The 13,721-nt window shown below is 37.2% G+C and overlaps 1 protein-coding gene across 2 annotated transcripts in view; it reads left to right on the top strand.

Annotated features, from left to right (window-relative positions):
- PPP2R2C (protein phosphatase 2 regulatory subunit Bgamma) overlaps positions 1 to 13,721 on the top strand; it is a 410,134-nt gene that overhangs the window by 322,313 nt on the left and 74,100 nt on the right. For both annotated transcript variants that reach the window (XM_044680773.1, XM_044680774.1), the window contains 2 exons: positions 727 to 839; positions 3,253 to 3,430. In XM_044680773.1, the coding sequence (XP_044536708.1) occupies positions 727 to 839; positions 3,253 to 3,430 (291 nt within the window). The remainder of the gene's footprint in view (positions 1 to 726; positions 840 to 3,252; positions 3,431 to 13,721) is intronic.

The following is a 13,721-nucleotide window of genomic DNA, read 5'->3' as shown; positions in this document are numbered from 1 at the left end:
AAAGGACAGAGAAGACACTGTATAAAGTGAGTAAAGCCAGTTGGTTTTGATAAACTCCATAAAATGTGTTCTCCCATGTCTCATTGTGCTAGAGGAGGCAGGACTCTGGGTTCACAGAAGGTATGCTAGAATAGTGAATGTTCTCCACACCTTCTAAGCTGGAACAATGTTGAATATGAATCAGGAACAGCCTAGCTTGAATTTTGGAAAGATTATCACCAAAGAGGTTGGCCACCAAAAGATGAATAGTTTGGACCCTAGAAATTTATGAAATCATCTAACAATCTACAGAAGGGCTATGATCTTCCTTGGGGAAGAGAGCCCTTGTGCAAAGAAAAACACAATCTTTAATGGTTTGAAAAGTAATATATTGTTTAATAGATGAAATAAATAATACAATTGGCTTTGGGGAGGATACTCTTTCATGGAGGCATGAAATCATGAAACCAAATGAGAAAGTTACACCCATCATTGTATTATGGAAAGGATGCCAGAGTTCGTGTGGGATCTAGGTTTGAATTCTTAGCTACCTGTGCCACCTGGAATGTCATTTTTGCATGTGGTCTTGGCTTCTTCATCTGCAAAATGAGAGAGTTAGTTTCAGTGATCTCTACAGTCCCGTCAAGCTCTAAATCTAAATCTAAATCTACAAACTTTAAAAGATTGTTATCTAGTAGAAGTGAAGGACAGCTATTTCAGTGCTGATGTAAATGACTCTTTTTTCAGATAAAACTATCAAATTATGGAAGGTTACTGAACGTGATAAGAGGCCTGAGGGATATAACTTAAAAGATGAAGAAGGGAAACTTAAAGATCTGTCTACAGTGACTTCACTACAGGTAAGGTGCTCTGCTTAGTATACTCCAAGAGAAAAGAAGGAGGTTCACATCCTTCTCTCAAAATGTCAGAGCTAAAAGGGATCTGAATGTAAACCAGGAATGTAAGCACTTTGAAGGAGCCTAACAATTAGCTGGTACCATTAACCCTTCATTACCCAGATCAAGTAACTGAGAACAAGAACAGGAAAATATCTTATCCTAAGTTATAATTAGTTAAAGCCAAAAACAAGATTTAGAATTTATCACATGAGTTTGCAGCAGCATCCAACAGAAGAGCTTGCTAACTGGCCATCTTCTCTTCCTTTTGTTGTTGTTTAATTAAAATATACTTTTCCAGTACTCACAATCCATCCCTACTTATAGATGTGGCCCCACTTCTCCCTGAGCTTCCATTTTAATAGAACTGAATTGGATTCAAAACCCTGTCTGGAATAACAACTTGTATAACACCAGCAATGGTCTTTCTCATTTAATAGCATTTAAGGGTTTCCAGAGAATTTTCCTTGTGATTACCCTGTGAATATTATTGTGCAAATGTTATTTTTCCCCATCTATAGATCGAAAAACCAAGGTTTAGAGAAATTAACTAGTCCCCGTGGCTCGTTTGGAAACATATTTTGCATGACTGCACTTGTATAATCTATATCAAATTGGTTGGTCTATCAAGGAGGGGTAAGGGGAAGGAAGGGAATAGAGAACTTGGAACTCAAATATTTTTTTAAAATGTTAAAAAAAAGAAACTATGAATTAAATCAGTAAATAGGTAAAGGAACAGAAAAATCTCAATTAAAATAAACAACCAAAAAACCTGACTTGCCAATGGTGGCAATATTAATAAGTACCAGAGCCATATTCTGAACCGAGGCTCTAAGATGAGTCCCCTTTTCTCTACTCAACCTTATTTTAGGCTGAGTTCCAAAGGTGGAAGGTCTATCTTTTTTTTTTTAAAGTCTATCTTTAAGATCTCTTAATTACCTTATTTTACAAGATACTTAGTGATTTTAGGTTGCTTGAAATCCCTCATCTAGCTAGCCACAGAAGCTCTTGAATACCAACATTGAGCAGATGGATTTTGAGTTGGTAGAAACAAGACCTTCAATGATGAAATCAGAAAACCTTGAAACCATTCTGTTCTCATGGTGTTATATGGAACACTCATAGTCTCCATGAGCATTTTAAGGGCAGAAGAAGGTGCCATTTTCAAACCTTTGCCTGGACTCTGCTTGGAGATACCTTTGCTCTGGCCACTGTGACACCACACTTTCTCCCTTTCACATGCCCATGAAGCATTTCATCAGTCACACATATAATTGGAAACCATCTTACTGCTTGTGGAGTCTGTAAGAATGTGTTTCTCTCATATGTGTCCAAAGCAGAAAATTGCAAACACTGTCCTAATAAGATTATTAGCTGCTACAGCAACTATTTACCTTTTCATACTATGAGACAATATTCCTACTCTATAGGAGGATATTTTAAGGGGGGGGGGATATCTCAGGATCCTCCAAAGGCAAGTCATTACCACCAGGTGCTACAACCAAAGAAATTCATCACTTGGTGGCTGCACCCATCCTCCAAGTCTTTAAATCTTAGTAGGACCTACGGAAGTTTGGGTTACCCTTGCAAAGCTTCCATGCCACCATGAGACATTGGCATAATCCTTTAGCAAAGAAGGCAGAGTCCGTGGGATAAATATGCAAATAAAAAGAATAGTTAAATGAACAAAATGTAGATAATACCTTCCCAAATTGAGTTTCCAACCTTTTTGGGGGGAGGATGGAGGAAGGTGGAAGGATGTACTGTAAAATGTATATTATATTAATATCCAATAACTCCAAGTATTATATTTCGTAAGATTTATTAATAATCACTCAAAGTAGAGGGAATAAAAAGAACATAAAGAAAATCCTGAGTAAGGAGAAGTTTTCCCAATCTCGTTAGTGGGAGAAGAGAGGCGAGGTTACAGAAACTTTATCTCCAAAACATAAGGACATAATGTGAGGATGAAAGTGGGATTCTGGGAAATGGAGTCCTGGGGTACAAAATTCTAATTACTCAGTACAAATATGCATATAATTAACTCCAGAAAGGAAAGTGTGCTTAGGTGCCTAATAAAGGTCCTGGATGAGAGGACTGACTTCTAGCTTGGAGGCTCAACAAATGCTAACATTTTTGGTTGGGGGTAGATTCTCACAGTGCTTGATAACTCACAGGTACTCAGTAAAACAACATCAATTCTAAGAATTTTAGAAGTAATCTCATCTTTTTATAATCCTTCTAGAAATTGGGATTCTGAGAGATAAATAGGGCCAGAGCCAGGATTCAAACCCAGTTCATATCCTCCAAATCCAAAGTTCCTTGTACTACACCCTCCTCTCTAACCCTTCTCCTCTCTGCTTATTCTTTGGGACAGGTGCCTGTGCTGAAGCCCATGGATCTGATGGTGGAGGTCAGCCCTCGGAGAATCTTTGCCAATGGTCACACCTATCACATCAACTCCATTTCTGTCAATAGCGACTGCGAGACTTACATGTCTGCGGATGACCTCCGAATTAACCTCTGGCACTTAGCAATCACGGATAGGAGCTTCAGTATCCTTTGTGTTGATCACTAATGCGGAAATGGCTCAGGGTCAGAGCCATTTGGGAACTGGTTCCAATTTTTATTTTTTTTAATATTTACTTTATTTTTAATATTATATTTTATTCATATTATAAAATATTTTATTTTTCAAGGGAAGGTTTTGCTTTTAAATGCACTTGAAATTGAGCTGATTTTGATGGCTGATGTGAATATTCTTCCTTCCAGTTTCTTAAATCATATCACCTCGGAGCTCTTGCATGAGTTGGTTCTGGGCAGGGCATTTTATAGATCAGTTGATACATCATCAGTCACTAAGCATTTATTGACATCTGCTCTGTACTAGCCAATATGCTAAAGCACTGGAAATATAATGAAAGATATGAAATAGTCTCTGCCTTCAAGAAACTTACTTTTTAAAGGGGGAGACACACAGAGAGAAGAATATAATATTTGTATGGTTTTAGAAGGTGTATTTAGAGGAGGGCATGTTGAGGGGTCTAGAGACCATACCATAATGAGGATTGATTACAACACTACAGTACAACATTTATAAAGCACTTACCATATGCTGAAGTGCCCAGTGCTGACATAAAGGAGATTCAAAGTCTTGATAAAATATGGTCCCCTGCCCTTGTGTTGCTTACAGTCCAGTAAAAGGGACAAGGCACAAACTCAGCTATAATATGTATTGCTACATGATAAGTACCTTTGAGAACTGATAGGTGTTGGTGGCTCTGATGAATTTTCTAGATAGGATGCCACTGCAGTTAGGCTAGAAAACATGGCTAGAAATTTGGTAAGGGATGGAGGGCATTTCAAGTATAGAGAACAGCTAATAGAATAGAAAAGAACAGAGTAGAATAGAATTTTGGAGTAAGGAAGAGACATTAACGATTGCTCACGTTCCACCTTCTCATTTTATAGATGAGAAGACTTGCAGAAATTTTGCAATATTCCCAACACCAATCAGCTTTATAGGCAGTAGCAGAGTTGGCCCTAAAATCCTGGTCTCCATGACTATAATTCAGTATTTCCACCCTCTAAAATTATTTCAGTGCCACTAAGAAGTTCACTATTGAACTTATTCTGGCTCAAGAGGACAGAACTTGGAAGAGTGGCTAGGGGTTATAAGTGGGTAGGACTATAAGAAGGTAGACTTCCATTCAATATAAGGAAATAATTAGAAGTATCCAAAAGTAGAATGGCTTCCTTCAAGAGGTAGTGAGCCCACCCTAGATGCCTGCAAGGATTTGCTTTAAGAACTCTTGCTGTTGACTGTTGCATATCATGTTATTACTTAGATATGGGCTGAACTAAAACAGGAGTCCTCAAACTTTGTGCATGTCTGATGAAGTCTATAGATCCTTTATAAGAATCATGTCTTTAAATGCATAAAATAAACTTCATAAGGTTGTGAAGGAAACCACTTATTTAAAAGAATTATCAAAATATTTTTTTTTAAAAATAGATCATCCTAGATTAAGAACCCTTGAGATCAATAATCTTGTGAGGTTCCTTACAGCCCTAAAATTAGGACCTTTTATTATATTTTCCATTTCCCTCCATAAAAACTCTCCAAATATTAGAAGAGAGATATTATGCCCAGGAAGTCTTCTTTTCTCCAGGCTAAATGACCCCTCTTTTTCAACTCTACCTTTTATGACCCGATTTGGAGCCCCTCTCATCCTCCTGGTTTCCCGGCTCTGAGCATAGTCCAAGGTGTCAAGTCTTCATTCTCAAACACAAATTTGCCTTAGAATGCCAAGCAGATTTGTTTCTTGAAGTGCTCTGCATGCTTTTCAAGTACTGAAAACTACTCCCTCCCTCCTCAGAGTTGGAGGGTTTAGTTCTGTGCAATTCAGTAAAGGGCATGGGCTGCTCATGGCCTCAGGAATGCTCTGGAGAATTTAGGTGCTTTCAACCGAATTTCTCTTGACATTAAAAGGTAAAAGGTAAGTCTAACTACGTGGAATTCTCCCTAGGAGCAGTCTCTAGGGTGGTTAGGCTCTGAGGGGAAAACGAGTTTTGAGTGCGTTCATAGGCTTCATTAAGAAAACAGTTTGCTATCTGGAAAAGCAGGAGAATATAGCCTCATTGCCCTTTTCTGACAAGATTCTGTCAGTGTATAAGGGAAATGCCAATTGCTCTATGTGTTTACTAGGTTGTTGTTGCTGCACAAATGAAGGGTTTTTGTATCAAAATTCCTCTCCTCCTCACTAGCCCTTCCAATCACCAAGAGGCAATTTCCCTTCAGTGCTTGGTTTATTTCTTGGAAGTAGAACCAGAGAGTATAGGATGCACTAGCTGGAAGGCATCTGGAGACACAGAATATGATAGAAAAAAAAATAATAACTCATATTTATGTAGCACTTAAGTTTCTAAAACATTTCTCAAATGGTAGAGCTAGAAGGAACCTTAGAATATATGATGCTACAGCTAAAAGGGTTGTTACCACATAACTTGCTGAAGAATGAAGCTAGATCATAAAACATAGAATACTCAGTTCTGGGCATAGATTTTAGTAAGGTGAATTAGAATCCATCTAAATTAAGAAGCAGGAAACTATATCACGTAAAGATCATTTGAAGAAACTGGAGATTTTTTGTCTAGAGAAGACTTAGTAGGGGATATGATAATGCCATCAGATAAGAGAAGGATTAACCTCAGAGTAAAAAACTAAGAGGTGGGACATAGAGGGAGCAGATTTAGACCCAAAATGAGGAAAAACTATCCACAATTCCTTGGGGGCAGCTTAGACTGTTTTGAGTTTTTATCACTGGACATCTTCACTTGGAGGTTAGTTGACCACTTGGAAATGTTGTCAAGAAGATTCTTATTCAGGATTAGGTTGAGCTGGATGATCTCTGATATTCCAAAGGAACTGAGAACTAGAATACTAGAATTAGAAGGAAACTTAGAAATCAGCAAATCCAAACTCCCCAGACCTTGATTTTACAGGTAAGGAGACTGAAGCCCGAAGGCGTAAAGTTTTTTGTCCAAGCAATGGTCATACAAAGTGGTAAAGTCCAGATTCAGTCCAGGACATCTGATTCCAAATCTAATGTTCTAATATATGGAAGCTTCTCTCTTGAGAAAAGGGACTTCCCTTTTCATATATGTCTCTGATAAATTGTACTGAATCGGAGAACTATCTCAGACCTCACCATTTCCCACCATCACCCCGAAAACAATGATACGTAAAAACTTCAAGAACAGCATTTTTTTAGTACAAGTGGTCATACAAAATACCCATAATCTACAAACTACAGGAAGTCAAAGACTTTTAAAACAAAGAGATCAAACAGAAGAGATTAAAATCTTATAGGAACAGGATGAGGTGCATACCATTCTCATTGTCCTGTGTGCTACTGGCAGTGCTTCCATTGAGAGGCTGGGCTTACTGCCTAATTCTTTTATTCAGTTATAGCTAACTGCCTCTGAACTATTTCTATATGAACTCCATTAAAAAATGATAAAATTAAATAATAATAAAACCCAGCATTTATATAGCACTTTAGGGTTTTTAAAAAGAGTTTTATGTGTACGTCTGATTGGATTCTCATAGTAGCCCTGTGGGGTAATTCCTAATATTATCCCATTTTGCCAGTGAGGAAACTGAGGTTAAATGACTTGCCCCAGGAAATATAGCTGTTAAATGTCAGAGACTGGTTTCATGCCCAAATCTGACTCCTCTACATTCCTGGGAGACTTTTATTATTTTTACCTTGCAATTCAATTCAGTCGTTATGACTGTAAATATATAGAAAATCATTTGTTAAAGCCTGTCTGTTTCCTTCTCACTTTTATCAAGGGTATTCTCAGTATATATGCTCATAAAGATTTTATATAGATGAGAAAATTGATATCTGGGTCAAGTTTTCCCTCAGTTGTGTTTTGGTACCAATAATGTCCATGACTCAAAATAATTTTTTTTGATATCTCGTAAAAGGATTCATCTATACTCTTAACATTCTGTCATCTCCAGCACTGATTTCTTTATTGTGTAATTAATTGGTCATGTCCAGCTGCTTTTCCCACGTAGTATATATTATTTTTCAACCTGCTTAGATGTAGCAAATTAGGAACTAAAATATTAGGATCCAAATGTCGTAATTCCATAAGTGTTGATGAAAATAAACATTACAGAGATGTTGGAAGATCTGTTCCATTTTATATCCCTTTCATTTCCTTCTTAAAGTTTCACCGTGAATGGCATGGGTCACTGTGGTTTCATGTCAACCTTTTGATATTCCTTTTGATGACTTTTCTGTTTGGGGCAACAATAATATTTGCCATCTCTGTAGTGTTTTCCAAGTCTATTTATATTGTAAACTTGTATGGCCCTTAGCCATTGTGCCTCTCTTCTACCAAAGGAGATTATGTTGGCTGAATAAGGCAGCTTCTGGGCTTTTTTGCCCTCCTCATTATGGCAACTACTTTATACCAGCTAAATTTCCAATAGCTCACACATGCACACACACACATTTGTGGGACTTATGAGTAGGATAAAAATTGGGGGACATTTTTGCTTCTTAGATCTGAGTTATATTTTCTAACATAATTTTCACCCTCCTATTCTGTGCAACCTTCACATTGAGAATCAAAACATATGGTGATTTGTTCTCATAGGGTTTTTTCCAAGTTCTTCGAAGTATTTCTCTATGTCTTTGCCTTCTATAAGAGATACTGATGCATGAACTGCAGTTATCTTCATAGAAGTCTATTTGCTTATGCTGGTCATGAATGCTGTGAAAGAAAATTATCCAGTGTCCCCCAAAATAAGGTTTCTTACCATCTTTTGGTACAAAATTTATTCAGCATCACTAACTCCTTTATTTCTCTCTCTTGGACATCATAAGCCATCTTAGCTCCAATGTCCTTTAGTCTTTTGGCTTTATCATAAAAATTTCACTATCAGCAGGATTCAGTTCTTTCAATAGATTCATTGATCCTTGGACAAAGATCACACATTTGGAATAGCAACAGTTAAGTTAATTTTATAAATTATGTAAATTATATAAACAGTTATCCCTTCCATATTGAAACTTTCCACATTACAGTTTTGATATATCATGGGTAGGCATAAGAAATTAAATAGGAATAATTAGGAGTTTTGTGGAAGCCTTAGAAAATCATTACTGGTATAGCCTTTGAGAAGACAGGGTCATTACTATAATGACACATCAGAAGAAGGCTTAGAAAACCAGTGTGAAATAATAAAAGAATGTGTTGGATCTGAGCCTTAATAGCTGAGAGACTTTAGACAAATCACTTAACCTTTCTGAACCTCAGTTTCCTTATATGTAAAATGAGAAATATGGACATAGAGGACTTCTAAGCTCTCTTCAAGTTCTAGATGTATGATCCTAAAGTCTTATGAAGAATTATCTTCCCTTTTCTGTGTATTTCACCTTTGCATTCTGCTTTCTCATTTTCAAAGCACAACCACTTAGCTGAGGACAGTGACAAGAATTGCAGGAAAAGCTCCTGGGACATTATAATCAACCTCAGTAATAGAGCTGGCTCAGCAAAGCTGTGGAGTTATAGGAAAAGTCAGATGCTGTTAGGCTGTTGTCATCTATCATTACAATGTAAGTGCTTTTAGAAAGTTTAAGTTTTGGGGAAAAATTGTAGCTAACTAATAATAAATCACATTTCCAGAGCACTTTAAGACTTTTGCAAGATTTTCCTCCCAACATTCCTAGAGAAGTGCAAGGATCACTGTCCCTCTTTTGCAAATGAGGCAGAGGAAGCTGAGAAAGATAAAATGACTTGCTCAAATCCACCCAGCTTAGAAGTGTCAGAGCCAAAATTTAAACCCTGATCTCCTGTACCCACCATGCCTTAATAAATTAAGATAATAACAAACTAACTTACTGTGCCACTCTTCTAGATTCCCTTTGGTGATCTTCCTCGGTTTACTTTTAATGGGTATTTACTTAAAGAAGAGAAACATAAGACTATGATGTAAGAAACAGCAAACTAAGAGCTCTAGATTTCTTTTTTTTTTTTACATTTCTGCCTTTATTGACGTTTATCCACATGTTCTCCATTCTGCTTTCTTCCTTGCCTGCTGGGTTCTCTCATAAATAGATGTCCTTTATGAATAGAATTATTTGGCACTCATCCCTCTTTACCTATCCTGGTCCTTTTGAGCAAGGAAAATTTTCCAAAGCCAGATTACATTCATGAATCTTCTTCCACCAATTCTTTTTTTTTAGAGCTCTAGATTTCAAGACACCCAAATCTGAGTCCTGAAACTGCCACTGCTATGTGGAGTATTTGGGCAAGTGCCTTCCCCTGAGCCTCACAAGATCAAAGAGAGCATAAGGACCTCAGAAATCCAACTTCTTCATTGTACAGATGAAGAAACCAGAATTCAGAGAACTTCAGTGACTTGCTTAGGATCACATATGTCATGAACTTTATGGGACATAGATCAGATTCTGGAGCTAATTTCCACTTGCTCATAATGCCTCTTTTTCTCACCTAAGATTAATAACATATACTGTATGCCAGGCATTGTGCTATGAAGCACTTTGCTGTTGTTTGAGCCTCACAACAACACTGGAAAGTAGGTATTGTTATTATCCCTATTATACAGTTGAGGAAACTGAGGCAAATGGAGGGTAAATGACTTGCCCAGGGTCAGATCAGCTAATAGGTTTCTAAGACTGGATTCGAGCCAGGTATTTCTTTTTTTAAAAGTTTATTAACTAATTATATCAATTAATTAATAACATTGATTATTAATTAATAATATTAATTTTATTTTAATTAATTTAGAATATTTTTCCATGGTTGCATGAATTATGTTCTTTTCCTCCCCTTCTCCCAACTCCCTCCCATGAGCAATTCCACTGGGCTTTACATGTGTCATTGATCAAGACCTATCTCCATATTATTAATATTTGCACTAGGGTAATTAGAGCCCAGATATTTCTGACCCCTTGGGTCAGCTAAGTGGTGCAGTGGATAGAATGCTATGCCTAGAGTCAGGAAGACTCATATTTCTGAATGTAAATCTGGCTTCAGACACTTAACTAGCTTTGTGACCCTGGATAAGTCATTTAACCATGTTTACCTCACCTCCTCTCCTCTGTAAAATGAGCTGGAGAAGGAAATGACAAACCACTCCAGTATCTCTGCCAAGAAAGATCCAGATGGGGTCCCAAAAAATTAGAGATGACTGAAAATGACTGAACAACTCCTGACTCCAGGACTGGCACTCTATTCACTCTGTCACCCAACTATGTATGTGAAAGGTTGGTTTTTTAAAATATCTATAAAATGGAATGGTCCCTTTTAGCTTTAACAATCAATAAACCACCATTTCAAAATTCCTGGGAGCTTAAGAGCCAACTCTCCATATCTCCTCTGTTCTCCAAGAAAGCAGAAATAGTTCTCTCAATGGATATAGTCCAGTATTTGGATTAGATTAGTTCTATATAAGTGGAGATTAGTAAATTGGTGTTTATATTAAATGGAAATTTAAAAATGCCAATTTCTCGAGCTCTCTAGGTAAGTAAAAGGCTGGATAACACAACCACAGTCAGATGTTTTCCCAATGTATCTGGAGAAATAATGGATACAAGATCATTCTAGCTTCACAGGAAATACTGATGGTCAGCTTACGCAAAAGAGATATTTGTATCCAAAGGCAAAATATAATTCTTAATCCTAGAGCTGGATAGAGCCTACCCACTATCACAGAATTTTCTAGGCACCCCACTTCCCCTCTGGGGGAAAAAAAGAGAACTCCTCTACAATACAGTGGTCATCTAACTTTTTCTAGAAGATCTCCAAGAGATGAGGCAGCCCATTTTTTTCCTGGACTGCTCTCATTGTTAGGAAACTTTTTCTTGCATCAAGTCTACATCTGCTTCTTTGCAATATTTTCTCCTATCTCATGCCTCTGGGGCTAAGCAGAACAAGGCTACTCTTTCAAGAGACAGCCTTGTAATATTTGATCTAAGGGGCAGCCAAGGTGGCTCAGTGGATAGAGAACCAGACCTGGAAACAAGAGATCCTGGACTCAAACACTTCCTAGCTGTGTGATCCTGGGCAATTCACTTGACCCCATTTACCTAGCCTTTACCACTCTCCTGCCTTGCAACTGAGACTTAATATCAATTCTACGACAGAAAATAAGGACTTTAAAAAATATCGATCTATGCTCCATGACCCTCCTAAGCCTATTTCTTCACAATACTAAACTTCCTCAGTTGCTTCAACCAGTCTTCATCTGGTGCAGACACAAGGCTCTTCCCTATTGTCTTTACTCCCAGAAACTTATTACCAGGATTTGTTTGCAGTAGCCACATTCTCTATTATAGCTATTAAAAGGTTTACTCCCCAAATTCTCCAACAAAAGGAACCTTGTAAATGCAAGGATTTTTGCCAGTCATAATTCCATGTCTTGATAAGTTGAATTTAATATATTACATAGATTTATTAATATACTACATAGCAGGAATGTGTGTTAATAAAACACAAAGAAAAACATCCATTGATAAAATGAGGATCATAATATTTACACTCTCAGTATACAAAATTGTTTTGAAGAAAATGTCTTGTTAACCTTTAAATGCTATAAAATTAATATTGTTATAATCTCCTTAGGGACACTTTAGTTAAAAAACAAATTTATTGATCTACTGAGGCGCTGTGGGTAGGTGTACAGCAAAAAATGAGTTTTATAAGCATGTGGTTGTTTGGGCTCCTATGGATGCAATAATTATATGGTTTAACTGTTTTGTTTTTCTTAGTCTTCACAAAGCTGTTTTGGCATTATCTAAACATAGTCAATTAGAATTATTAAGCATCTACTATGTGCCAGGCAATTAGAGTTCTCTTCTTCAAGATCACAGACTCAATTTGATGCAGCAAAATTTAGGAGACCTTATGCTAAGCAGTTTGGGTGATACAAAGATGAACAAGCAGTTTGGGTGATACAAAGAACACATGGTCTCTGTTTTTAGAAGACTTACTTGGTAGGAAAAATGGATTTGAATACAAATTTAAAGGCAGGGACTTCCATTTTTTCCTTTTGTATTTCCAGCATCTGGTTTATAGTTGGTACTACATAAATGCTTGTTGCATTGGATTAATGACATGTATTTGCCTTGTAGTGAGAACTGGGACACTGTCATTTTCTGAGCTTAGTCAGTCTCTATTATATAAAAATGATTTATTCTTTGAAAGTTTGGTCAAATTCAATTATGCATTGTTTAGTTCTTGTATTTCATTTGATTTAGCTATGCTAAATCAAATTCCTTGGCTTGAGACAGATATTTGAATGAACATCTAGGGGAATCCATCTGGAAATGATATCTAGGAGAATTAGGAGTCCAGCAACAGCAAGAGAGGAAAGGTAAAAGAGGTAGCTGTAATTACATCTCAAATGACATGACATAGGTAAAGTTGCTTTGCAAAAATCATAAAGCATCAATTCTAACTTTTTTATTATTGTTGTTATATATTTAGAAAACTATGATTAACCAAGAGATCTACGTATCCCATTAACTCTATCCTGCTACTTGTATCCCTCTTTCATTCCCTATAGGACTATGTAGTTAATTCTTTTGTATCCTTAGCACTTAGCACAGTGCCTGGCACATAATAAGTACCTAATAAATAATTATTGATTTGTCTTGTTGACTTCACCCTTTAAAATACTTAGGCATCCAGGGGAAGGAAAAACCTGGAATCTTCCAGCAGATGAGATTAAGTTTTCCAGAATAGAAAGGAACATGGTGACTGATGAGAGCCAGAAGAGGGCACCAGTGAGCCAAATGAAATTGACTTTCTGGTTCAAGAGAAAATAATTGATTTTCCATGAAAGGTGGTGACAGGTTAGCAGCAGAATTTCCAGAACCCAGATGTATGTGTAGCACCATAGTTTACAAATGAATGGCTGTTCCATCAAAGATAAACAAACAAAAAACCAACATCCTCTTTCCCCACTACCCCTAGGGATTCTTTTTCCATTAGAAATAAGGCACGGAAGCAGTTAATTAGTTCAGTGGATAGAGAGCCCGGTCTGGAGACAGGTGGTTGTGGGTTCAAATATGACCGTAGACACTTCTAGTTGTGTGATCCTGGGCAAGTCATAAAACCACAGTTACCTAGCCCTCACCACTCTCCTGCCTTGGAACCAATACTTAATATCAATTCTAAGGCAGAAGGTAAGGGTTGGGAAAAGGAAGGAAGGAAGGAAGAAAGGAAGGAAGGAAGGAAGGAAGGAAGGAAGGAAGGAAGGAAGGAAGGAAGGAAGGAAGGAAGGAAGGAAGGAAGGAA

Source organism: Gracilinanus agilis, chromosome 6 (assembly GCF_016433145.1).
Source record: "Gracilinanus agilis isolate LMUSP501 chromosome 6, AgileGrace, whole genome shotgun sequence".
In the NCBI taxonomy this organism is placed as follows: Eukaryota; Metazoa; Chordata; class Mammalia; order Didelphimorphia; family Didelphidae; genus Gracilinanus; species Gracilinanus agilis.
The sequence above is the reverse complement of the archived record's forward strand: the minus strand, read 5'-3'. Positions and strand labels throughout refer to the sequence as shown.